Source organism: Grampus griseus, assembly GCF_964374135.1.
Source record: "Grampus griseus genome assembly, chromosome: 1".
Classification (NCBI taxonomy): domain Eukaryota; kingdom Metazoa; phylum Chordata; class Mammalia; order Artiodactyla; family Delphinidae; genus Grampus; species Grampus griseus.
In genome coordinates this window covers 182,997,529-183,023,494 of record NC_139017.1, presented here as the reverse complement: position 1 = coordinate 183,023,494, position 25,966 = coordinate 182,997,529, and the positions used below count along the sequence as shown (strand labels likewise).

The 25,966-nt window shown below is 60.2% G+C and overlaps 2 protein-coding genes across 3 annotated transcripts; one reads left to right on the top strand and one right to left on the bottom strand.

Moving 5' to 3' along the window:
- Positions 1 to 2,193: 2,193 nt before the first annotated feature.
- Positions 2,194 to 14,308, top strand: TTLL10 (tubulin tyrosine ligase like 10; the record flags this gene model as incomplete). Its single annotated transcript, XM_082678286.1, has 12 exons — positions 2,194 to 2,269; positions 2,350 to 2,482; positions 2,598 to 2,716; positions 2,798 to 2,927; positions 3,623 to 3,694; positions 4,192 to 4,277; positions 4,630 to 4,801; positions 5,730 to 5,901; positions 6,418 to 6,558; positions 13,009 to 13,125; positions 13,486 to 13,579; positions 13,893 to 14,308. The coding sequence occupies exons 1-12, from the start codon at positions 2,209 to 2,211 to the stop codon at positions 14,306 to 14,308; spliced, it is 1,713 nt and encodes a 570-aa protein (XP_082534412.1). The 5' UTR covers positions 2,194 to 2,208.
- A 5,676-nt stretch (positions 14,309 to 19,984) lies between these two features.
- TNFRSF18 (TNF receptor superfamily member 18) lies at positions 19,985 to 22,914 on the bottom strand. Of its 2 annotated transcripts, XM_082674208.1 has the most exons (5): positions 22,726 to 22,914; positions 21,766 to 21,888; positions 20,871 to 20,958; positions 20,489 to 20,688; positions 19,985 to 20,422 (listed from the first exon to the last, which is right to left on the bottom strand). In XM_082674208.1, the coding sequence occupies exons 1-5, from the start codon at positions 22,898 to 22,900 to the stop codon at positions 20,295 to 20,297; spliced, it is 714 nt and encodes a 237-aa protein (XP_082530334.1). In that variant the 5' UTR covers positions 22,901 to 22,914; the 3' UTR covers positions 19,985 to 20,294. The 2 variants fall into 2 exon arrangements, with proteins under 2 accessions (XP_082530334.1, XP_082530333.1); XM_082674207.1 differs by having other exon boundaries at positions 19,985 to 20,688.
- Between the last annotated feature and the right edge of the window lie 3,052 nt (positions 22,915 to 25,966).

The following is a 25,966-nucleotide window of genomic DNA, read 5'->3' as shown; positions in this document are numbered from 1 at the left end:
ACTGCCCTGCTCGGCACCGGCCTGGCCCTCTCCGGCCTCACCGTCGTCACACAGGCCCTCCTCCAACATGGGTGACCAGGCAGCTGTGTGCATGTGTCACACAGGCCACTGGTACTCCCAGCCCACTCTGCAGGTGGGGAAACCAAGGCACAGAGCTGATCCACACCACAGCCCCAGCTTCCTTTCCCAGGTCCGGCTCAACTGGGGAATTCCCTGAGGGGGTCTGAAGACCTCCCACCACGCTGGGCGGCTCACAGGAGCCTTGCCTCCGGCTCTGAGGTGTCTCGGCCCGCTGGGTGCCTTTCCTTCTTTACGCCCCCCTTTCCAGCACACTTCCTCGCCTTGAGCTTCTCACGAGGCTGTGCTGCGTATTTCCATGAGCTCGTCCACCTTGTCTGTCCCTTTGTTCTAACCGTCCAGCCCTGCCCCGCGTATTCCCAGGGCTGCGTCCCCTGCCTCGGGCTCCGCCACCACCCCCACCGCCCGGCCTCTCCTCGCAGGGCCCTGTTTCTCTGTCTCTGGGCGTCAACCTGTCGCTCACACCTGGGGGCCTCCATCAGATGTCTGTTGACTCAGTGGCCGCTCACGTGGGAGTGCTGGGGCAGAGTACTGACCGTCATCCTCCTTGGGGGCCCCCATCCCCAGCAAGGTGCGGGTCTCCCAGGCAACGCGGAGACCCACGCGCACACGCACGTGCGCACCCTCCCCGTGCTCAGCAGGCTCCTATCCCCCCCCCGCCCCCCCCCCCCCCCCCGCAGTCATGCTGGGCGGGGTCCAGCCGCCACAGAGGAGCCCTCCCGTTCTGGGTGGGGCAGGGCTGGGGAGGAGACGCTTGGCAGGGGGGTGAGAGCCTCCCCGCGCCCCGCCCCGCACCCAGGCCCTGTAACCACGTTGACAGCTGTTCCCAGTTTACCCTCTTCTGTCCTAAGTGGGGACAAAGGTCTTGGCCAGCATCTCTTGGGTGACCGGCTGGTTTGTTTGCAAAGCGACTGTCCTCTTTGGAGGGCAAGCTGCCAGCCCCTGGTATGCAAACGCAGGAGCCCCTCTCTGCCTGCCAGCTCCCAGGGTACTGGCCTTTCCACTGCTTGTGTTTCTTCAATCTTTCGGAAAATCCTAGCCTCCCAAGCAGCCCCCAAACTGGGAAGGACCTGTCAAGGAATGGCTAAAACTCCCTAAAATGTTCCCGAGTTAGCCACACAGGAAAGGAGCCCTAGGGAGGCATCATCCTCAGGGTGGGGCCTCCTCATGGCCCTGTCCTGACTCTGGGAGGGGACTGCTCAGGGCTGCCGCCCCCCAACCCCGCAGGCCTGACAGCAGCCCTCCTAACAGCCGGCAGGGAGGCCAAGCGCAGAGATGCCGACACCAGATGGACAGTCCCTGCAGGCCCCACAGTCACCACAGAGACGGGAGCCACCCACAAGAGGAAGCCCAAATCCAGGACGCTGGGCAGCACCCCTCCCCGGGCAGGGCGGGCCTGACTGCGTGCCCAGTTCAAGGGCTAGGACCACGGGCCGCCCAAAGGGCCCGCAGAGGGGTGGGGGCCACGTCTTCCCAGAGGTGCCCACTCACCAGTGCCCCAGCGCCTGCGGCCCGCAGCCGCACCCACTTCCTCCACTGCCAGGGACCACCTCCTCGGACCCAGGTTGGCACAAAGAGAGGCAAGCGGTCAAGGATGGCAGGGGTCCGGCGGAGCCGCCCCTGGGCACCAGGTGTATGCAGCCAGGGCCTCCCCAGGGACAGGCACCCCATCCCCAGGAAGGCCTTCTCACGGGGGGACCACACAGCCATGCCCGGGGAGAGGGGCCAGCAGGAGGCCATGTGCTGGGTGTGGGATCTGGGCCAGCCGAGTAGGGCAGAGGACAGCAGAGTCGGGGTCTGAACAGGCGGAGAGGGGTCTCCCTTGACTGCTGTGGGCCACCCATGACGTCATGATGGACATTGTGACCCCCGCCCTCTGGGCACGTCCCTGCGTCACATCTGCCCCTAGCTCCAGCCTCACACCTCAGTCTCTGCCCCACACAAAGCCCCTGCCGTTGGTAAGGAGGGACCCTGCCCCCTTTCTCCTAGGAGGCCCTCTGATTGGGCCTGAGGCTGGGCTGAGATGGGCCGAGACGGCTGGGGGGACTGCACAGGGGTTCCAGTCAGATTCTGAGTGGACGCCCCCTGTCTGACCCCACCTTGTTCACAGGCTGGGCCCATGAGAGATCAATGGGGAGCCACCGAGAGGAGGGGCTCCTACGTCAGCTAAGCCAGCTGGACCAAGACGCAGATGGGCTCGGGCAGGGCCCAGGGAGGGGCAGAAAAGCCACCAGCTGGGCCAGAGCCTCTGACCACCCACTCTGCCCGCAGAGCTGGACGATGCTGACACTGCCAGGCCCCGGGCCGCCCTCCTGGAGAAGCACCCGCTGGAGGGGGAGAAGCAGCGGCCCGGCACCGGGCAGGGCCCCTTCTTCTACATCGGAGGCACCAACGGGGCCGCAATGTGAGTGGGGCCTCAGGCTGGGTCCAGCCCCACCGCCTGCAGGCCCCGGCCCAGCCTCGCTCCGCGGCCCACAACCCCGCGGCCCCCAGGTCACCGCCGCCCCTCGCCCCTGCAGAATCAGCTCCTATTGCAAAAGCAAGGGCTGGCAGCGCATCCAGGACAGCCGGCGGGAAGACTACAAGCTCAAGTGGTGCGAGGTCAAGTGCAGGGACACCTACTGCAGCTTCCGGGAAGGTAGGGGCGGGGCCAGGCTCAGCGGGCGGCCCTCCACGCGCGCATGCGCGGTCGCACGCTGCCCGGGCTCTGTCGCGCCAGGTGAGCAGCTGCTGTACCAGCTCCCCAACAGCCAGCTCCTTACCACCAAGATCGGGCTTCTCAGCGCCCTGAGGGAGCACGCGCGTGTCCTCAGCAAGACCAGCAAGCTGGCCCCCTGCGCACAGGCCAAGTGAGGATGCCCTGGCCCCCCACCGCGGCGGCGCACCCCGCACCCGACGCGTCAATCGCTGCTCCTGACCGCCCTCCACCAAGTCGGTCCGCCTACCCGCCTTCCCACTGACCCAGCCGCGTACCACCCATCTGTCTCCACCCCCAATACCGGCCACCATTCCAGCCACCCAGCCCACGGCCCCCCAGCGGTCCTCACACGCTCACCACAGAGCCGCCCACTGGTGTCCTGCATTCAGTCACCACTGCCTACCACACCCACTGCCGTCCACTGCACACCCATTCCTGCCCCTTGGCCCGCCCCTCCCCCCGGAGCCGTGCCCGACCCACTCGATGTGCCCACTCCTCTTCCACTCACTTGCCCGGCCATTCACACGTCTGCCCGCCCATCCAAACAGCCACCTACCATCTGCCTCCCTCGTCCACCCCCCACCAGGCAGGCAGCCACCCACCCACTACCTGGTCATCCACGACACCACCCAATTCTGTCAGCAGTTCTGGTCCAACCCCCTCCAGGCATCCGTCTACCCACCAGACCACTTGCCCATCCACCTACTTCCATCCAAAATCCACTTATCCACACACCACCAGTCTACCGCCAAGCCCCCACCCACTCCCCACCTCTCGACGCCCCCATCCATTCTCCACACACTGAGCAGCCACTCAGGCCAGGTCCTGTGTCCTCCTGGGGTACAGATCTGGAAAGGACACGACACCCGCCCCAGAAGAGCTCATGTGGAGCAGCTCAGGACACCTTGGGCCACAGAGGTAGATTCCCCCAGCCATTCTGCCCTCAACTGAAGGATGGCCTGGTGCTCGGTGAAAGGGGTTACAGGGCATCCCAGGACAGGGGATCCATGCTGACCGCTCATTGCATGCTGGGCACTGTCCTGGCCTGGAGACCCAGCTCTGAACTGACCACTCCCGAAGGCCCGAGAGCAGCAGGGGGAAGAGCAGGGAGGTGGGAGGGGTTGGGAGGTGGGTGAGGCAGCCTGCAGAGAAGCCAGGTGTGCAGAGCCGGAAAAGCGTGCTCCTGGCCAGGGAACAGAAGGTGCAAAGGTTCTGCAGAGGAAAGAGCTGGGGGCCGGGGGTGGGGGTGTGTTTCAGAGGAAACCAAAGAGGGCAGGAGTGCCTGGAGCCCAGCGCAGCTTCCTAGCAGACACTCTCCCTCCAGCCTACCCCAGGTCAGACCCCCAGAATGGCTGACCAAGCTGGGGGAGGGGGACAACCCTCCCAGTGTCTTCCCCACCTCCCTGCTTCCCCAGCGTCCTGAAAATGGAAGACTTTTTCCCAGAGACCTACCGTCTGGACATCAGGGACGAGAGAGAGGCTTTCTTTACCCTCTTTGATGGTGAGAGGCCCCTGGACGCCAGGCCCGCTCTGGGGAGACCGGTGCAGGGCTGGACCAAGGTGGGAGCGAGATTAGGGCGGGGCCAAGGCCCTGGCGAGGCCGAGGTGGGGCGTGGTCAGGGAGTGGAAGGGTGGAGCCAGGGTGGGTGAGGTCAGGGCTGGGGCTGAGTAGATGCTGGGTGGGGGGGGGGGTCATGGCCGGACCTTAGTGGAGGCCAAAGCCTGCAGGGGCGGGGCCGTGGCTGGGAGCGGTCAGGGCGGGGCGGGGCGGGGCGGGGCTGGGGCCAAGGCGGGGCGAGGCAGGGATGGGCGGGGCGAGGCAGGCTCCCTGGCTCGGGTAGCTCTCTCCGCAGAAACCCAGATGTGGATCTGCAAGCCCACCGCCTCCAACCAGGGCAAAGGCATCTTTCTGCTCCGGAACCAGGAGGAAGTCGCCGCCCTCCAAGCCAAGACCCAGAGCATCGAGGACGACCCCATCTACCGCAAGATGCCCTTCCGGGCGCCTCAGGCGCGGGTCGTGCAGAGGTTTTGCGCGTGGGCACCCCGAGGGGCGTTGGCCAGGTGGGGCTGACCCAGGCCCGCTGGTGCCTGTGAGGCTCGTGGGCGTCGCGGGGCCCACAGAGGAGTCCTTGGCGGTGGAAGGCTGCGGTGCTCCCAGCTGGGCCCCTGTGTAGCCAGAAGAGGTGGGGTTTTCACATCCAGTCAGGATCTCAGAGGATATACCCTCCCCCCCCCCAAACACAGGAGGCTCCTGGATGGTGTGGGGCAGGGAGGGCTTGGTCAGCTTGTGCCCCAGCCTGGGTCCTGCACCCTCTGACCTGCAGGGAGCCCGGCTTCTCCCCCATCCCCCACGCATCCAGCTGCAGCCTTCAGGCCCACAGGCAGAGCCGACCACCCCGCCTTGCTCCCTCTGCCTCTGGGAGGGGTCCAGACCCTCAGCCTCACACCAGGGGGCACAGTCGAGCCTGAGAAAGGTCCCTTCGGACTTGCCTATCTGCCAGTGTGGACCTCACTCCTGCCGCAACTGCTGTCTGCCACCCCAAGCAGCTGCTCCCAGCCGCTGGGTCTCTAGACCTACAGCTCTCTCCACTGGGATGTCCCCTCCCTGCCTCTCCAAAGCCACCTGCCCTTCAAGGCCCAAGGTCACCCCTCCCTCCTTCTCCAGGCAGTCTTCCCAGCCCATAGGGCCCAGTCTGCTTCTGCCTCCCAGGCTTCTAGCGAGGGCTGCGCCCTGGGGTGCCCCAGACACACACCAGTGGGCTGAGCTCTAGGGGCCAGGCCCTCCTTCCCAATTCCCTGATGTGTTCAGGCTCGGAAATGTCCCCTGACCAGTGGACACTGCGCCCAGCCAGGGTAGGGGACCCACAGCTCACACCTGAGACAGGTAGCAGGGGTGCTGAGGAACAGGCAGGCCCAGGTGGGGGCACGGGCCAGACTAACCACGCCTCCCCAGGTACATCCAGAACCCGCTGCTGCTGGATGGGAAGAAGTTCGACGTGCGCTCCTACCTGCTCATCGCCTGCACCATGCCCTACATGGTCTTCTTCGGCCACGGCTACGCTCGCCTCACCCTCGGCCTTTATGATCCCCATTCCAGCGACCTCTGTGGCCATTTAACCAACCAGGTAAATGCCCCACACAGGTGAGGGCCCTCCCTGCAGCCTTGGACAAAAATCACTGCTCAAGAATGGGAAAAGAATCCAACTGTAGACATGGCCCAAACCCCGAGGTGGCCTGGGCTGCCCCTGCCTGCAGCCAGCACTGCCTCTCACCTTCAGCCTCCGCTGGGCATCCTGGTGAACAGACTGAGAGCCGTGGCCCCGACCCCCAGCTCAGCTCCCTCTGGGTGTGGGTCAGGCCCAGCAGGGGTGGGGGCCAAGGGCAAGGGCCTCCGTGAGGACCTCAGTTCAGGGATGCTGTGGGCAGAGGTCTCTGTGGAAGGGTCTCAAAGGGAGGTGTCTGGGCAGTGGCCCTCCAGGAGGATCTGGGGGTACTTCTCAGGGGCAGGAGGTGCTGGGGCAGGGGCTCGGTGTCCCGAAGGAGCGGGACCCCTGTGGGGTCTCTGGTGGCCGCGTCGGGGTGAGGCTCTTGTCAGGGCCCCCCGTGGGGGCCGGGCCTCCAGGCGCTGCCCTGCCTCCCAGTCCATGCAGAAGAAGAGCCCCCTGTACCTGCTGCTCAAGGACGACACGGTGTGGAGCATGGAGCACCTTAACCGCCACATCAACGACAAGTTCCGCGAGGCCAAGCGCCTCCCCCGGGACTGGGTCTTCACCACCTTTGCGGTGCGTGCGCGCCCCGCCCACACGGCGTTGGGAGGGGCCCGGGGTCGGGACGTCAGTCCCTGGGTGGGGCTGCCGTTGGGCGTGCGCGCAGCGGCGGGTTCCAGGGACCCTCTCCTCTCCCTCTTTCTGAAACAGATCACTCACACGACACAAAAGTCACTCTGTAAAGTACAGCTCAGTGGTTTTTGGTGGATTCTCAGAGTTGCAGGATGGTCACCACTCTAATTCCAGAACACAGTCACCTCCGCAGAAAGAAACTCGGTACCCACTGCCCTTCCCAGCCCCTGGCAACTGCTAATCCACTTCCCGTCCCCATGCATTTCCCTGTTCTGGACATTTCATGTCAATGGAATCACATGATATGTGGGTTTTCCTGGCTTCTTTCACTGAGCATAACATTTTCAAGATTCCCTTCGTTTCTTTTTATGACTGAAAACTATTTCATTGTATAAATGGACCACGATTTATTTGGATAAACATTCGTCAGTTGATAGACGTTTGGGTTGTTTTTACTTTTTGTCTATTATGAGTAATGCTGCTATGAATATTCATGAACAGATGTTTTCAGTTCTCTTGGGTATAGGTCTAGGAAGGGAACTGCATGGTCGTAGGGTAACTCATGTTGAACTTTTTGAGGAACTGCCAAACCATTTTCCACAGTGGCTACAAGGTTTCCCATTCCCACCAGCAATGTATGATGGTTCCAATTTCTCTATATCCTTGCCAACACTTGGTATTTTTCTTTTTTTGTTTAATAGTCATCCAGTGGGTGTAAAGTGGTATCTCATTGTGGAGTTGATTTGCATTTTCCTAATGATAATGATATTGAGCATCTTTTTACGTATTTGTCGGCCATTTTTGTATCTTCTTTAGAAAAACTTCTGTTTAGATCCTTTGTTCACTCTTCCTTCTTAGGCTGTAGAGCTCTTTATATATTCTGAATGCTAGACCCTTATCAGATGTGTGATTTGCAAATATTTTCTCCCATTCTGTGATTTCTCTTTTCACTTTCTTGATAATGTCCTTTGTTTGTTTTGTTTTGTTTTGTTTTGGCCGGGCCCCTCAGCTTGAGGGGTCTTAGTTCCCCGACCAGGGATTGAACCCCCTGCAATGGAAGTGCAGAGTCCTAACCACTGGACTGCCAGGGAATTCCCCATAATGTCCTTTTTTGCATAGATTTTTATGAAGTCCAATTTATTGATTTTCTTCTTTGGTTATTCATGCTTTGATGTCATATCTAAGAATCCATTGCCATTTCCAAGGCTGTAAAGATTTACATCTATGTTTTCTTCTAAACGTTTTATAGTTTTAGCTCGTTTTGAGTTAGTTACTGTGTAACGGTGGGAGGTAAGGGTCCAACTTCAGCTTTCTGCATGTGGCTCTCCTGTTGTCCCAGGACCATTTGTCAGAGAGACTGTTCTTGGCGCACTTTTGAAAATCAATTGACCAGCTATGTATGTGTTTCTCCCTGGACTCTCAATTCTATTTCATTGGTGTGTATGTCTATCCTTAAGCCAGCGCCACGCCGTTTCGGTTGCTGTAGCTTCATTCTCTTAATGTGCTGTATTACAGAAATTGATTATCAGGTGTTGAATCACCCTTGCATTTCCGGGATAAATCTCACGCAGGTGTAGCATATTGTCCTTTAAATATGCTGCTGGACTGGGTTTTAGTACTTCACTGAGGATTTATGTGTCTACCCTCATAAGTAATATGGTCCACAGCATTATTTGCTTGTATGTCTGTCTGATTTTGGACATGTTCCTTCTCTTCTATTTTTGGAGAGTGTGTGAAGAGTTAGTGTTAATTCTTTAAATATATTTGGAAGGATTCACCAGTGAGGCTACCTTATTGTGGACTTTTCCTTTGTGGGAAGAATTGTTATTTTTTTAATTATTACTAACTCAACCTTTATTTGTTAGAGGTTATTCAGATTATCTATTCCTTCCTGGGTCAGACTTATTAGTTTGTCTTTCTAAGAATTTCTCCACTTCTCCTAAGTTGTCTAATTTGTTTCGAATACAGGTACTCATGGTATTTTATGAACAATTGTAATCGTTTTCATAATCATTTTCATCTCTATGTAAGTCTTTCTTTCTTGATTTTAGTAATTTGAGTCTTTTCTCCCCTTTATCTTGTTCAATTTAGCTAAAGGTTTGTCAGTTTTGTTGATCTTTTCAAAGAGCCAGCTTTTGGTTTCATTGATTTTCTCTGTTGCTTTCTATTCTCTATTCCATTAATATCCACTCTAATCTTTATTATTTCCCTCCTTCTTGCTTTGGGTTTAGTTTTGTTTTGGTGTGGTTTGGGTTTTTTGTTCATTTTTTGTTTTTGTTTGTTTGTTTGTTTTTCTTCTAGTTTCTTAAGGTTGAAGTTTGGGTTATTGATTTGATTTGAGATCTTTCTTCCTGTTTAATGTAGGTGTTTACAGCCATAAATTTCCCTGTGAGCACTGCTTTCACTGCATCCCATAAGATTTTGTGTGTTCTGTTTTCATTTGTTGCATGTGTGTTAATTTCCACATATTTGTGAATGTTCTAATTTTCTTTCTCTTATTGATTTCTAATTTCATTCCATTGTGGTCAGAAAACATACTTTGTATGATTTCAACCCTTTAAAAAGTATTGGGGGCTTCCCTGGTGGCGCAGTGATTGAGAGTCCGCCTGCCAATGCAGGGGACACAAGTTCGTGCCCCGGTCCAGGAAGATCCCACGTGCCGCGGAGCAGCTGGGCCCGTGAGCCATGGCTGCTGAGCCTGAGCGTCTGGAGCCTGTGGTCCACAATGGGAGAGGCCACAAGAGTGAGAGGACCACATACTGCAAAAAAAAAAAAAAAAGTATTGAAACTTGTTTTATGTTCTAACACATTGTCTATCCTGAAAAATGTTCCACACACACTTGAAAAGAATGTATATTCTACTGTTGGGTGGAGTGTTCTATAGATGTCTTTTAGGTCTAGTTGGTTTATAGTGTTGTTCAAGTCTTCTATTTACTTGTTGATCTTCTGTCTAGTTGTTCTATCATTGAAAATGGGATACTGAAGTCTCCAACTATTATTACTGAATTGTCTATTTCTCCTTTCAATTCTGTCAGTTTTTGCTTCATACATTTTTAGGCTCTGTTGTTAAGTATATGTATGTTTATGATTATTACATATTCTTGACTTATTAGAAAATGTCCTCTTTTTTCTTAATGTCCTCAATTTTTGTCTTAAACTCTATTTTATCTGCTATCAGTATAGATATTCTAGCTCTCTTTTGGTTACTGTTTGCCTGATATATATATATTTTTAATTTTATTTATTTATTTATTTTTGGCTGTGTTTGGTCTTGGTTGCTGTGCACGGGCTTTCTCTAGTTGCGGCGAGCGGGGGCTACTCTTCGTTGCCGTGCACAGGCTTCTCATTGCAGTGGCTTCTCTTGTTGCAGAGCATGGGCTCTAGGCACGTGGGCTTCGGTAGTCATGGCATGCAGGCTCAGTAGTTGTGGCTCAGGGGCTCTAGAGCTCAGGCTCAGTAGTTGTGGTGCATAAGTTTAGTTGCTCCGCGGCTTGTGAGATCTTGCCAGACCAGGGCTTGAGCCTGTGTCCCCTGCATTAGCAGGCAGATTCTTAACCACTGTGCCACCAGGGAAGCCCTGATATATCTTTTTTTTATCCTTTTACTTTCAACCTATCTGTGTCTTTGAATCTCAAGTGAGTCTCATAGATAGTGTATGGGGGGGAGGGGAATGCATCCTGACAATCTCTTTTAATTGGAAAGCTTACTCCATTTATATTTAATATAATTACTGATAAGTTAGGATTTACATCTTCTATTTTGCTATTTCTTTTTTTTTGAATTTTATGTATTTTTTTATACAGCAGGTTCTTATTAGTTATCCATTTTATACATATTAGTGTATACATGTCAATCCCAATCTCCCAATTCATCACACCACCACCCCCCCCCCCCCGCCACTTTCCCCCCTTGGTGTCCATACGTTTGTTCTCTACATCTGTGTCTTTATTTCTGCCCTGCAAACCAGTTCATCTGTATCATTTTTCTAGGTGCCACATATATGCGTTAATATACAATATTTATTTTTCTCTTTCTGACTTACTTCACTCTGTATGACACACTGTAGGTCCATTCACCTCACTACAAATACTCAATTTCATGTCTTTTTACGGCTGAGTAATATTCCATTGTATATATGTGCCACATCGTCTTTATCCGTTCATCTGTTGATGGACATTTCCATGGTTTTTAATGAGAACTGGTTGTTGGTCGTATCGAGGAGCCTTTATGATGAGTCGCTTCTCTGTGCTGATTTCAACATCGTCTGCTTGTCTTTGGAAAGTTTGCTTATGCTGTGGTGGATCTTTTTGAGTTTATCCTCCTTGCAGCTCACTGGCCTTCCTGAACGTGTAGATTACTTTTCATCAAATTTGAGAAGTCCCACTGCCATTATTTCTTTAGATATTCTTCCTGACTCTTCCTCTGCCCTCTTTCTGGATCTCCTTATGCATTTTGGTCTGCTTGACGGTGTCCCACGGGTCTCTGTAGCTTTATTTTTCTTCATTCCTTTGACTTTCTGTTCCTTAGACTAGATAATATCAATTGATCTATCTTTGAACAACTCCAATGGACTGTTGAACCCCTGTAGTGATTTTTTATTTCAGTTCCTATAATTTTCAACTCCAGAATTTCTATTCAGCTCCCTTTTATAATTTCTATCTCTTCACTGGCATTCTCTATTTGGTAAGACATTGTTCTTGTATTTTCCTTTAGTTCAAGTGAGGTCTGCCATGGAACCATCAGACACATCACAACAAATGACTCCAGTTCTTTGCCAGACAGGTCTGTTCTGCTATCTCCAGTACCAAGAACACAGGCTTTTTTCAAGGCACTGAGCTGGGATGCCAGGGATAAAGTCAGGGCAAGTTAAAATGCTACAAAGCTTGCTGTTCTTACCAAGATTTAAGATTTTACTTGAGTAAACACTCTTCACGTTGCTGGACGCCTTTGGTTAATTTCCAGCATTTTGAGAAGGTTAATTCTGACAAATTTGGCCAGTTTGGGCTGTTTTTATGTTGCCTCTCTTGAACCTGCTCAGCAAAGCTTCTCCCTGTTGTTTCGCTGAAATGCTCACTGGAGTGACCTCTATGCTGTCAAACCCAGGGGTCAGTCCAGCCCTCTTCTCCCTGACCTGTCAGCCAACTTTGGACACAGCTCCTCACTCCCCATGGCTTCCAGGACCTCGTCCACCCCCCCTCCGCCCCCTGTGCTGGCCCCTTGGCTCCGCACTGCTGCTCAGGAGGCCCAGGGCTCAGCCTGGCTCTACTCTTTATCTGCTGTACCCACTGATATCTACTCTTTGTCTTTATCAGACATCGCCTGAGTTTAAATTCCATCTATGTGCTCAAGACCCCACATTGAAACATCCGGCCCTGACCCCTCCCCTGAACTTGAACCCTGGCTCCCAGCACCCCATCTGTAGGCTCACAGATGTCTCAGACTCCATGGGCCTCCTCTCCTTCTCCGCTGATGCGGGCTCCATCCTCCAGAGCCTCAGACCAGATACCTAGGGATAACCCTGCATTCCTCTTTTCACAGCTCACCATCCTTTCATCAATCAACCAGGCTGGCTCTACCCCAGCACAGACCCAGCATCCATTCCACCACCTCGGCTTACACAAGCCACCCATATTTCTCACTGGATCTTTGCAATGGGGCCCTTCAGTCTCTCTCAGCATAGCAGCCAGAGGACCCTATTAGAGCACGGGTCAGATATGCCCTCCTATGCTCCACCCTCCAACAGCTCTGACCTCAGGGTGAAAGGCAAGGTCTTCCCATGTCCCCGAGATGTGACTGGTGCCACTCTGGTCTCATCTCCCACTGCCCTCCTAGCTCACTCGAGCCACAGCAGCCTCACTCTGTTCCTCCAACACCTTGGGCGTGCTCCCATTTACAGCCTTTGCTCTACCCAGGTGTCCCATCCCCACCCCACAGCTCTCCCTTTCAGTCTTCACCCATTGCTCACTCTCTGGCCCACCCAGATCAGACGCCTTTCCACACCACCCAGAACGCCCCACCTCTCGCCCTGCTTCATCTTCTCCATCAGCATGTATGGCTTCATGTGCTGTGCAGAGTGCATAACGATTTACACATCACAACTGTCGTCTCTCTCTCCTACGAGTGAGCTGCTCAAGGGCAGAGACTCCTCGTAAGCTCTCTCTACTCTCGACCCCAGTACCTGCCACGCAATAGGAGGTCCACACGTTTGTGAAATGAGTAAAATGAGAGTGAAGGAGTTTCTGGCTGTGAGCCTGTGACCCTGAGAATGTGAAAGTGCAGGCACTGGTGGGAGCGCAGGTGAGGGGTGGGAATGTGGCTGTTCAGGCCTGGAGGGTGTAATCAGGGCCCACAGGTGACATCCTGTCTCCACCCCCCCCCCCACCCTACCCACAGAAGCGGATGCAGCAGATCATGGCCCACTGCTTCCTGTCTGTCAAATCCAAGCTCAAGTGCAAGCTGGGCTACTTTGACCTCATTGGTTGTGACTTCTTGATTGATGAAAACTTCAAGGTGCTGCTGAGGCGTCCCGGGGTGGGGTGGGGTGGGCGGGGCCCAGCATGCAGGTGCAGGAGGCAGGGGCCCTCTGTGCACACCCTGACCACTCAGGCGGGCCCCTGGAGCAGGCAGTTATGCACCCTCCCTAGCCCTGGGGGTGGTGTGTCCACAAGGCTTCGCTCTTCCTGCAGCTGGGGCAGCCCCCAAGGCCAGACTCTCAGACCCTCAGAGTCTTAGCCCCTTGGGCAAATGGGGGAGTGAGGTCATGGGAAAGAAGTGACCTGCCCGGTCACCGGGCTTAATGGGGACCAGGGCCTCAGCCTCCTGCTGGCCAAGTGGTAGGGAGGGAGGTATGCTGAGCAGTGTTGGGCCCAGGTGTGGCTGCTGGAGATGAACTCCAACCCTGCCCTGCACACCAACTGTGAAGTCCTGAAAGAGGTGATTCCAGGCGTGGTCACGGAGACTCTGGGTGAGGCCCCTACCCAGCCCCCAGGACCCTCAAACCGACCCCTCTGCCTGCCCAACCTCTCCCCAAGTTCAGACATCCACAAACCTAGCTCTCCAGCCCCCGAAAGGCTGCATGGCAACCCCACCCTCTGCTCAGGCCCCCACCTCCCAGTCAAGGTGATGCCCGCCCACGCCTCACCCCAACCCCTGGCCCATCCCTCAGCCCCGTAAACTCCAGCCCCTGGAACGCCATGCCGGGGAGGCTGGGTGCCCGCCCCTCCCTTCCCCCCACGCCTCCCCCGCCCCAGCCGGGCTCACCCCCAGCTCCTCCCCAGACCTGGCACTCGAGACCTTCCAGAAGAGGCTGCGCGGCCAGAAGATGCTGCCGCTGCTGTCCCAGCGCCACTTCGTGCTCCTGCACAACGGCGAGGCAGACCTGTGGCCGCGCCCCGGGAGCTCCCGCAGCGTCCCCCGCCCGCCGTCGTCGCCGCCCGCCGCGTCCCCCGCTCTCCGCGCCGCCGGCAGGCCGGGCGCGCGCAGGCCCGCACCACGCCGGGGCCCCAGCGGCGCGCCCGGGCGGCCCTGCTCCGCACAGTGGCGCCCCCGGCCTCCGACCCCCGGCCCCGACGGCGCCCAGGGCGGGGACCCCGAGGCCCCGGGCGGCGGGGAGCCGGCGCGGGAGCCTTCCCCGGGGTCGTCGGAGGAGGAGCGCAAGAACGCGGGCCACCGGCGCCCTCGCGGGGGCCTATAAAAGCTGCTTTTTTTGTTACAAACGCGACCTCTGCAGCTGGTCCACGGGTTCCCCGCACACCGGGCCCCGAGACCCCCTCCAGCAGCCTCCCTGCGCCCCGTGAGCCGCTACTCCACTGCTGGGGCCCGTCCCTGGGGGGACACGAGGGTCGAGGGATGGGGGTGTCTGCCCGGCAGGAAAGGGAGATGAGGCCCCCCGTGCCCCTGACTCTGCCCACCGTGGGCTGCTTCCAGTTCCTGGGCCCCCTCACCTACGGCCCTCGTCCACCCGCCCTGCAATCTCACAACCCACCTGACCTCTACTGCCTGGGTCGGTGGTCCCCAGGAAAGGCGCCCAGTGTCCCCCAGTCAAGGGTCTAGAGCCTCACGGACCCCTCTCGATTCCCATAGGAAGGCTTCCTCACACCCAACATGTTCCTCCGAGCTGCGGTCCCCGCCCTGCCCAGGCTCAGCTCCTTTCTGGGCCTTCGGAGCACCAGCGCCCTGAGCTCTCCTCCACCTGCGGCGCCCGGACTCTACAGCAGGCAGAGACCTGCAGAGGCCGGGAGGACCCAGGCTGTGGGTGACCGGCATATGGTCGTGGCAGGACAGCGCCCTGAGGGAAGTGCCGAGCCAGCAGGTCCCTGTGTGCCCTGTGTGCCCAGCCTCAAGGCTACTAGGAGATTCAGGGCCTCTCATGTGTCCACACCCCTGCCACCAAGCGTCCTGGGGCAGCCATAATCCCCTCTCCACCATGGCCTTCCCCACCCCCCCCCAGTCCAGACCCCAGGGTCTGGGCAGCCCCATCCCTAGGCCCACCCTAGCTGTCACACCGTCCCCCTGCCCTCACCTCTCCAAACGGTCACCGCCAAGCCACATGCCCTCCTCCTGCCCTGCACACCCTCGCTCAGTACCTCAGCGGGCTCCACCAAGGGGGGAGGGGCCGCCGGGACCCCTGCTGTGCCCTGCATTGGCGTGCTGGTGGGACCCGAGGGGCACCCACCTGTCCTCCCCCGCTGCCCCCCCACTCCTTTCCCAGGGATGCAACAGCCACAGCACCGCTAGAGGGCGGTGGGCACTGACCGCCGAGCCTCCGGCCAGCCCACTGGAGGTATGCAGCCAGGGAGCCAGGGAGCCAGGGAGAGAAGAGCCAGATGGAAAGCGGGGCTCAGAGAGGTAGAGTCAGTCCTCCCAGGTCACAGAGCCAGTGAGGGGCCCAGGCCAGGGCTCACCTGCCTTGTCACTCACAGCCCACCCACCCTCCCACCACCACTGCACCCCGTCGTCGTCCTGCTGCTGTGGCCCAGAGTGTGGGGTCCCCAGGGCAGGAGCACACTTGTCACTGGGTAACTGGGGTCTGGGAACCCTGAGTCCCCTCCCAGTACGTCTGGTGGTCTCTCCATGAGGGGTCAAGCCCAGCACTGCGTCCTCTGCAGCCTGCTGGCCAGCTCTGTGTCTGAAGACCCATCTCCATCAGGGAGAGGTGGCCTCCTGGGTGGGCAGAGCACACCCAGGTCTTTGTAAAACCCACGCCTGTGTCTTCGGGGTCAGGACCACTTTCCTTGCTGGTATCCAGGACACTACACAGCCATGTCACCTCGGGGTCACCCCCTTAACTCGCCCAAGGGGCCTCTAGACCCCATGTCTCATCTCTGAGGCCTCTCCCACCCCCTCCTCACATCCTGCCCACGGGGCCTCTGCCCACGCTGTCCTGTGGCTCACGATGTGGCCCGTGGTGGCAGCAGTGCTGCTCCAGGACCTTCCAGCTCTCCTCCAGCCTCGGCGGGACTGTTCCCCTGCTGGTCAGGGCGGTGTCTACGGAGGCGACCCGATCCTCAGGGAGCAGCTGTCCCTGCCGCCTCCATCATCCCTAGGCCCTGAGTGCGTGCAATGGCCCACAGGGACCGTGGTGGGCTAAGAAGTGCATGTCCTGACTGGACCTCCGCCCCTGGGCTCCCCCAAAGCCCTGGACTGTCTGCTGCTCTTGGGCGCCTGGTTACCCCAAGAGCCTGGAGTTCAATAAATGAGGTTTCCTTGCTACTCATTCACCCCAGGGGCGACGGCCACACCCTCACACCCCCATCTGGATCCTCTCCTGCCCCACCCAGCCCCCCATCGGGCTCCAAAGTGTCCTTGCCAGAACTGTGCGGGCTGCCAGGGAGAGGCGGGCAGGGAGCTGAGTCTGGAGCGCTGTCGGCTGTGGGGCACCTGGGCATCTGGAGGTAGAAGGTGCCCCGACATGCAAATGATGTGCTGGGCCCCCTGCAGCAGCTCGAGGAGCAGCCTCAGCAGAGGGGAGGCGGGGGGAAGCGGGGGGGGGAGGGGGCACTCCTAGTGCCTGGGACGGGGCTGCCCAGCACTGCAGCTGGAGCTCGTAATCCTAGGCGAGAGCTGAGGACCTCTGCCTCCCCTCCCCCTTGTCTGCCTGCTTGGACCCAGCACCACCCAGGGACCCCCACCATCCCTGCAGCCCCCACTGGAGGCCCTCACCCTGGCAGCCACTGGGGCCTCCCTCAGCGCCTGGCAGTCAGGGTTCTGCCCTGGCCAAAGAGCCCACGGAGCCCTGAGGACTCAGAGGACCCCCCTCACACCCCTCTTCCCTGGAACGCGTCTCCAAAAAGAGGGGTCTGGAGCAGCCATGGCCCGAATCACTGTCTCTGGAAAGCACCTCAGCCCCAAAGCGTCCTGCGAAGATGTCTGCCTCTCCACCTACGTGTGGCTACTTCTTGGTGGGAAGGGGGCGTCCAAGGCCCTGCAAACCACAGCGGGGTGGGAGCTCAGCCCAGCTGCTGGAGGAGTGGCCCTGCTGCTGAAACCGTGGCGGGGGAGCCGGGGAGGAGTGATGGCCCAGGTCCTGGTCAGGGCCCTTGAGTGGCCAGACTTAGCACCATGGACCTATCTGATCGATGGGTTCGCATCCCAGCACCAGGGGGCAGCCAGGGACCACCTGCCCTTGGAAGGCCCCCTGAAGCTGCCCTAGGACTGGGGCTGGGAGCGGCTGGCAACCAGTTCTGCTAGGGTGGGTTCCCTCCCTATGCCCCTCAGGGGTCTCTCGGTCCGCTTGCGGAGGGGCCGTGCCTCACAGTGGCTGAGTCCAGGTCTCAGTAGAGGGAGGGTCAGGGGCCTTTTCCAGCCAGGTGAGGCGGTGTGGCTGCGGCGGAAGCACTTCTGGGAACAGAGGACGGCCTCTAGGCCCTTATCTGAGGCTGAACTGACACTGGATTCCGACCCCAGGGGGAGGAGTTGTGGTTTTCCGGAGCAGCTGGAGGGCCCCTCTGGTTGGTGTAAGGCCAACTGGCCCGAGGCAGGGGAACGCAATCAGATTCCCAGGTGGTATCAGACCGAAATTCTCCGGACCACCCAGTTCCAGGAACTGACCTGGGGACTTTGAACCCAGCCCAGCCTTCCCGCCTTTCGAGGGGCGGGACTAACGGTCCCCCAGGATACCCGAAAAGACCACCAAATAAGGAATACCCTGCGTCCTCCCGGATTCACCACACCCCTCTCCCTTCTTCCCCTATAAAATCTTGCCCGACCCTCGCCTGGGCGCGACTTCTCTGGCCCCTTTCTCTCGGACCAGCGAACCTCGCCCAGGAGCGCTCCCTAATCTCTGGACCAGTGCACCTCGCCCAGGAGCGCTCCCTAATCTCTCGGACCAGTGCACCTCGCCCGGGAGCGCTCCCTAATACAGCTCACTTGAAGCTTTCCTCTGTTTCGCGGTGCCGTTTGTTAAGATCCGACCTTACAGCTGGGGGGGGGGGTGGTTTCCCGGGGGAAACAGAGAGGGGTGTGGAGCTGGCGTGGGCAGAGTCTCATCTTGGGGTCCCTCTTGGGCTTGGTGACCCAGGTGGGCACATATCTGCCCCCATTCCAGGAAGCTGGCCTGAGTGGGGGTGGGGAGCCCCTCACAGCACCAGCACCCTCCGTCCCCCACGCGCCGGCACCCTTGAGTCCCCTGCGCCTCCTGCCGCCCTGGGGGGTCTCCCTCTTCCCAGCCTGGACTTGCTCAGGCCACCCGACCAAAGTGCCTGGTGGCAGCCTGTGCACGCTGGGCCTGGGTGCCCCAGCAGAGCCTCCAGCCTTGGCCCTGAAGCCAGCCCCTCCCTGCTCTGTGGGACCCCAGCTGGGGAGGGAGGTGAGTCCAGCAGGAAGGGAGAGGGGAGGGAGCAGATGCAGCGGCGGTGACCAGGGTCCGGGCAGGCCTGGTGGGGCAGAGGCCTCTCTGCTGACAGCAGGCCAGCGTGGAGGGAGGTGGCGGCTCCGGTGGCAGTGGCTCCGCGGAGCCCTTCCGAAGCGCTGAGCTCCCTGGGCAGAACCCCCTCCCGGCCCCCCATGAGCCTGGCCTCACTCTCCCAATCCCTCCACTGGGCTGGGCGAGTCCCAGCGTCCCCGCCCCTCCGCGGGGCAGGAATCCCCCGCCCGCTCGCCTCACCCCACTGCCCCCGCTGCCCCGCACTGACGTTCAGGGAGCTTGTCCCACGCAGGCCGCCCGCGAGGACTTTCCGCGCTGCATCAGCAGAACGCACTCGACACCTGACTCACAGCCTCAGCAAGGGGCTGGGCCAGGGCTGGGGACCCCTTTCCTATACGTGGGAGTGGGGCAGTCAAGGGACCCAGAGGTGTGTGGGGGAGGGGTTGACAGGACAGGAGATCTGGCCTGAGGACAGAGGGGCCAAGGGGTGTGGCAGGCAGGTCCCAGAACACCTGGCTGTCTCCCCTGAGGTCGCTCACTTGGCCCCAGGGGCTGCCCAGAGCCAGGAGCCGAGGGGCTGAGGGAGGGGTCCTTCCCCTGTGGGTGGTCCCAGAGAACCCCCCACCCCCCACCTCCTTCCAGGGGTGGAAGTGGGCAGTGCCCCATGCGGTGGGGGGTGGAGGGCGATGCAGAACCCTCTCTCCTCCACCTGCCTTTTGTGAGCTGGGCCCACCTGCCCACTGGGACTGGGTCGGGGTCAAGGGGCTCTCCTGGGCAGCGTGCAGGTGGGAGGGGAGGGCATGGTAGGTGGGGGAGGTGCTGTGCTAGAGCACTGAGCCACAGACAGACAGGTGGCCAGGTGTGCTGGCACCTGGAGAGTGCAGCTGCTGAGACTGCCTGCCACGCCCTGGATGCCACAGAGCCCTGTCAGGAGGCTGAAAAACTACTGCTCGCCTCTGCTGGGCAGGACCCCAGGACCGCCCCGAGGGACCCGTGAGGTGACGGAGGCCAGTAGGAGGGCTTGGAGAGAGGGCGGGACCAGGCCATTCTGAGGCTGTCCACATCCTCCAGGAAGTGTTGGGTATAGAAACTGACCTTGCCCCGGATTGGGGACCCCAGTGACGCAAGGGCCGGCGCCCCATGGGCCAGCAGGATGTGCGGCCAGCCCGGAACCAGAAGCCGGAGCAGCGGTGGCCCAGAGACCAGACACACACCAAGGAACCCAGTGTCCCAACAAGTGCCAGGCAGGCCACTGGAGGACAAGTGTTGGACGGGGCAGCCCAGCGGCACAGAGGGCAGGTGTGCAGCACAGCAGGTCGCCCCGTGGTCTCGGCTGTGGGCTTGTGTCTAGGACTGGAATGGCCCTAGCTTCTACCCCACCCCCCCCCCCACCTAGGCTGGGAGGGGGCTGTGAGAACTGGCGGGGGAGACCCCGGAGCCTGTCCCCTCCCCACTCCCAGCACACGGCCACTCAGGCCACCGGACAAGCGTTTATTGAGTGCCGCCTGCAGCCAGGTCCTGTGCCCATGGCCTCCTGTCCTGGGAACCAAGGAGCCACGGGCCCCACCCCAGCGGGGCCAGCAAGAGAGGCAGGCAGCCACGGTGCGCCTCTGTACCCCTGGGGTTCAGCCACAGCTGCCTCCTCTCCTGCGTGATCCGGAGCACTGGTCACTGTCACCATCCCCCACCTGTTTCCGCCATTGAGGGGAGCAGGGCCGGGCCCAGAGCCGGGGCCCCACGGCAGGGCGCAGAGCCCTTGCTCCTGCGGGCCAGCCTGCGCCAGCTCCGGGAGGGTCTGGCACGGGCGCTCCGGGCCTCAAACCCACAGGTCCTCCAGGCGGCCCTTGTTCTCCGACAGTGGCTCGCCCCACTCCTCCTCGGGGAGCTGGCAGCTGCAGGCGTCCTCGGGCGGGGGTGGCGGGGCCTCTAGGAGTAGCTGCGTCTCTGCAGAGGGGCTGCGGTTAGCAGGCAGGCAGGGGCCCCCCTCCCCGTCCCCAGGGCACAACTGACCTGGGGGCCGTGCTCTCTGCCTCCTCAGTTGCCAGACGTGCAGGCTGAGTTGGGCCACGGTCAGGGCCAGGATGCAGGCGGCCAGGCCGAGGACGGCGGTCAGCAGGCCACGCGGCTCCGTGGGTGGCAGCCCTGGGCTGCACACGGCATCGTGCGTCTTGTTCCCGGGGAACACAGTGGGAAACCCAAGCTTGGAGCAGCTGGGACGCACAGACGCAGAGCCCTCGGTCAGCCCTCGGCCACCTGAGCAGCCCCTCAGCAAGGCTGCTGCCCTCCGAGCCGTTGTGGGGGGGGCGGTCACTGCACCAGAAGGGACAGCAGAGGCACCACCCTCGAGCCCACCTGGACCACCCGGCCACTGGAAGTCCCCACCAGGACTCACTCTGCCCAAGGTTTGCAGCGGCCCTCACGGCCCCCAGAGAAGGTCCCCGCGGCACAGTCGAAGCACTCGAAGCCGAAGTTGAACTTCCCTGGAGACAGAGGGACAGACGGACACAGGCTGCAAGGGCAGCTGGTGTGGCCGAGGTGAGACCCCCACCTCATCTGTTTGACAGGGGCCCCAGGTGGCCACAGGACCAGGACCTGGGATAAATCAGGTCCCCCAGGTGCCCCTTTCCAGGGCAGGCCATGACTCTGGGCTCAGTGGAGGGTCCCTGATGGGGATATGGGGGAGGGGAGGGACCTGCCTGCAGAGGCTAGAGTGTATGTGGTGGGAGGAAGGGGTGGAAGCCGAGGCCACGCAAGAGCTAGGCTGGGCCTTCGCTCGGTCCGGAGGCCGGAAGGCGGGAGACCGGGGAGGGTCCCGGAGAGAGGGGTGAGGCTCTGCCCCAGCTGCCTCTAGGCCCGGCGCCATCCAACCTCACACAGCCCCCCCTCCGCCCTCACTCTCCCGGCCCACATGTGCTCAGCCAGGCGCCCCCGCATCGGGTCAGGGTGAGTGCAGGACCTGGGCGTAGTCAGAGCCAGGGCCTAAGGGCCAGACAGCCTCTGGATACCCCCACTGTTCCTCACAACCAGCGCTTAGGGGCATCGTCTCTGGATGGAGAAGCTCAGGCCAAGAGAGAGAAGGAAAGGCTCCCAGAGCCACACCAACAGGAGGCACTGTGACCCCAATGTGGGCTGAGATGCTAAAGCCAGAGAGCGCCCCCCTACCCCGCCAGGGTGCTGCAAGACCCCCAGTGCTGGCGCCCACCTGCCCGGAGGACGTGTCCGTGCCCACCACTTGCGAGCTTCCTTGCACACCTGGCCTGCCCGGGCCACCCCCACCTGCCACTTACCTACAGGCCACGCCCCCTGGCCAGGCGGACAGGAGTAGTACTTGCAGCTCTTACACTGGGGGTCTCCACAGTGGAACTCAGGCTGGATACACTGGCAGTCCGGCTCGGGACAGACCCCCTCAGCTGGCAGGGGGCAAGCAGCCCTCTCAGCAGCTGGGCCGAGCCGCCCTCCCCTGGACGCCCCCCTCCTGGCCCTCCAGGGAAGTGGGGGTGGCAGGGCAGCCCCAGCGGGCAGCACACCTGTCTGGGAGCCAGGACCCTGGCTCGGCCCAGCTGTGTCCCTCCCTCCTGGGCGCCCAGCTCCTCCACTCACCAGGCCTGGCTGCATCCCCCAACCGTCCCAAGCTGCTCCCACCCAGGGTGGCCATGACTCGGCATGTGACCCTGAGCCGTTCCTTCCTGGGAGACCTACTCCCCCTCCCCTGTCTGGGTCCTGCACTGCCCTCAGCTGCCAGGACCCTTGAGGCAGCCTGCCCGTCCCTCCCTGACCGCCGTCCATGGCTCCGCCGCACTGAGACCTGGACTCTCAGAGCCCCCTTCCCACTCCCCAGGTCCTGGCAGGGGGACACTCTGGGTGTTTTCCCTGCAATATCTGTCCCCAAACTGACCCATTTCACCTGCCCCTCACCCATAGATGCAGGTCTGAGGCAGGGAGCTGGGAGAAAGAGGGGTGCAACCCCAAACTGGGCAAGAAGTGGCCTGAGTGATGGCCAAGGGCTCACTCCCCACTCGGAAGGAACGGGGACAGCCCTCCTCCACCTTGGGACGTCAGACCTGCCTTGGGGAAGGCTCCTACACTCCTTGCCCCCGCCCACCCCCCACCCCCCAGGCCACTGGCCCGGTCTGGGCGGCTTCCGCCTCCCCGGATTGCGCTGGGATCAGGGCTCTGGACTCGGAAAACTACGGGGGGACGGGGCGCAGCGCTCTGCCCTCCGCGCAGGGGCTCCCGGCCCGCCTTACCTGGGGTGCACGAGCGGCAGCAGCGCGCGCTGGTCCCCGTCCCATGCAGATGGCGGCCGGGGCCGCAGCTCAGACCCCCGGGGGGTTGCTGGGCCAGGCCCAGCGCGCAGAGCAGCGCGACGCCGCACAGGGCCACTCGCGCGACCCTCACCCCCATGGCACCCGCGGCACCCATGGCCGCGCGCGGCTCCGCGGTTTTAGGAGGCCGGCCCCTTCCGAACACGCCCAGACCCCGCCCCGCAGGCCGCCCCGCCTCTGCCACTCCCCAAGGGGTCCCGAGGAATTGTTCCCATGGGGGACCCCCCAAGACTCTGCGACTCGGAATCCAGGGCATGGGCAGAGGTTTGGGGCAGTGAGACTGCTCTGGGGATTTCAGCAGTGGGCACGTGTTGTCACGTCTGTCCAAAGCACAGGACGCACCGCACGGAGGGACCCTGGTGTCAACTAGGGACTCTGGGTGACATGACCTGTCAGTGCAGGTTCGTCGTGTGTAACAACTGCACACTCCTCGGGGATATTTATGGGGGGTAGGCTTCCCCTCACTGTTGCCGTGAACCTAAAACTGCTATAAAAGATAAGTTCTTTTTTTAAAAACTTCAAGGGATGGGACTTCCCTGGTGGTCCAGTGGTTGGGACTCTGCGCTTTCACTGCCAGGGGCCCGGGTTCGATCCCTGGTCAGGGAACTGAGATCTGGCATGCCCACAGGGACCCCAAGGGAGAAGAGAAGGTCCCATCACAGGCTGCAGAGCACCTGACCACGGACGAGGGGGCATGCGGGAGACCCACATGGGGGGTGACCTTGGGGGATTCCTAAGTGATCATGCCCTTTGGCCCAGGCATTCTTATCCGGAAACTAAATATGACCCAAATGTGTGTGCCTTGTCGGGGGAAACACCGCGTATACCCAGTCACATCCTTGGGGGGGGGCGGGGGGAGGGGGTCAGAAATGTTTTCTATGTAAAACTTGTGGCCTCCGGGCCTGAAGGAACTGGAGTGTGCGTGGGCACCGGATGCGGGGTGGCAGACAGTGCCCTGAGTCATTGGGGTGGGGTGCGCCCCCAACAAGGGTGGACTCAGCAGGGACCATTCCTGGCTGAGCCCCCTCCCCACCTCCAGCTTCTTCAGGGGGACTCCACGGGCTTTTAAAGATCTTCTCTGACGCCCAAAGCAGGTGGGATGAGACACTTCGTCCTCTGTGAAGCCTCCAGACCCCACACCCCACACCTACCAGAAGTCCTCGAATCCCAGCACTGAGCAGCCTCAGAACCCATCCAGGGGTCAGGACAAGCCCCCTGCACCCCGCCTTTCTGGAGATTAGAACAAGCTCCCCCCCACCCCGCCCCAAATTGGCCAACGGGGCCTGGCTGGGCTCTTGACATGCAAGCCCCCCATAGCCACACACACACTTGTGGGCTGCAGCCTCGCTGATGCCTGCTGGGAAGAGCTGGCTAGGAGAGGCCAGGGCATTGATTGAACCCTGACGCTGGGGGAAGAGGGGGCTGCCCAGGCTGCAACTCTGCTGGGCAGATGTCAACCCAGATCTCCCCACACAAATCCAGTCATCCTGGAGGATGTGGAAGGCCGGCCCCGACGGAGCTCTTGAGCCACAGAGAGCCTCCAACTCACCGTGAGACTGTCTCTTGTCTGTCTGAGCCTCAGTTTCCCCACCTGGCACCAAAGGGCTTGGGGGCCCGGCCTCCCCCAGGAAGCCTCCCCAGATTTCTCAGCCCTCCAGTTGAGGCTTGGTACAGGGGCAGCGGGTGGAGACCTCTGGGAACGCTGCAGGGGTGGGCAGTGGGGTGCCAGGAATGTGATTCTGGTGGCGCCCACCGGCTGGAGGTGTGTTGCCGGCTGTGACCTGGTGACCTGGGCAGACCCAGAAGACTTGGTTTGAGACCCTCTGAGACCTGCAGCTGCCGCCTCGCCTGATGGGGCATCTGTCCTTTTCAGAGGAAAATGACAGGGATTAGCAGTTTTGTGACTCAACTATCGTTTTCAAGTCCCAGGATGCGCAGGGCCCTCCTCAGAGAAGCAGCTGGGCCCTGCAGGAGAGGGAGGGGTCTCCAGGACAGCTCTGGCTGCTAGGGGGTAAGGTGAGGCCACCCTGTCTGAGGACCCCCCAGGCCTCGGCTCAGCTCCTAGATGGGGAGGAGGGTCTGAGCCATCCCGGGACCCCAGGGAAAGGTCAGGAGTGGAGAACTCAGCAGTCCTGGCCCTTCTGCCCATGTTCAAGGCCTGAGCAGTCCGGTCTGTACCAGGACGGCATCACCCCAATTCTGGTAAGCGCCTGAGAAGATATGATAAATCCCCTACAAATGACATTTGTCTGACAAGATCGTATCTGTTGGCCCTTCTGGAAGCTGGGCCAGCCCATCAGGCACCAGGGGGCAGCTGTCTGCCCGAGGGGGGCTGCCACCCGCAGCAGCAGGAAACCAGAGGCAGGGCTGTGTGTAACAAGAGGCAAAAGCGCCGTCGGGGTTGGGGGCCTGCGCCTGCTCTCCTGTCCCTGAGGCTCCGGAAGGCCCCTCCCACACAGGCACTGGGTTACCGCGAGCTTCTGTAACCGGGCGCTGCGGGGGAGATGGTTTCTATCTGCTCGCGGTATTTTCCTATCCTCTTTGAGCAGCTCGTCACATTTTTCATCATTTGTCTCAGCTCACACAAGTGACGCGCGTCCAGGGGGCAGAGGGTCCCAAGCAGAGTCCAGGGGTTAACCTGGAGGGCTGTGGGGCAGGATGGGGAGCCAGGTGGGGCCCTGGAGCAGGGAGGAGCCAGGGTGGGTGCCTGTGGGCCCCCCGGGGGGTGGGGGGAGCTCTGGCGGGGTTTCACACGGGAGGGGCGGTTGTCAGCAGAGACAGGAGTGGAGAGCGTGCTTAGCGGCAGCAACCGAGGAAAGTGAAGGTGACCAACCTCCTTCCACCCACCCGTCAGCTGTTCAGAGGTGGAGCCACCAGGCTGGGGGCAAGGTGGGGGGCTCGCAGCTGGGAAGTCTGGGGAGGAAGCCCACGACCTTCGACCTTCCATTCCCCAAGGATCTGGCCCCTCCCCCAGGCCCCTTCATCAGGTCCCTTAGCTTCTCTGCACAGCCTGCACACTGCCCAGGGACCACAGGCCCCAGGCCAGTGGTGCCTGTTTGCTGCCCGTTTCCAGGGCAGAGAGGACGTATTGTGTTCACTGCTGCAACCCGAGATCTTTCCAAGAACACGTGGATGGTTCGGTCTCCCCTTTGCCCCCGGGAGG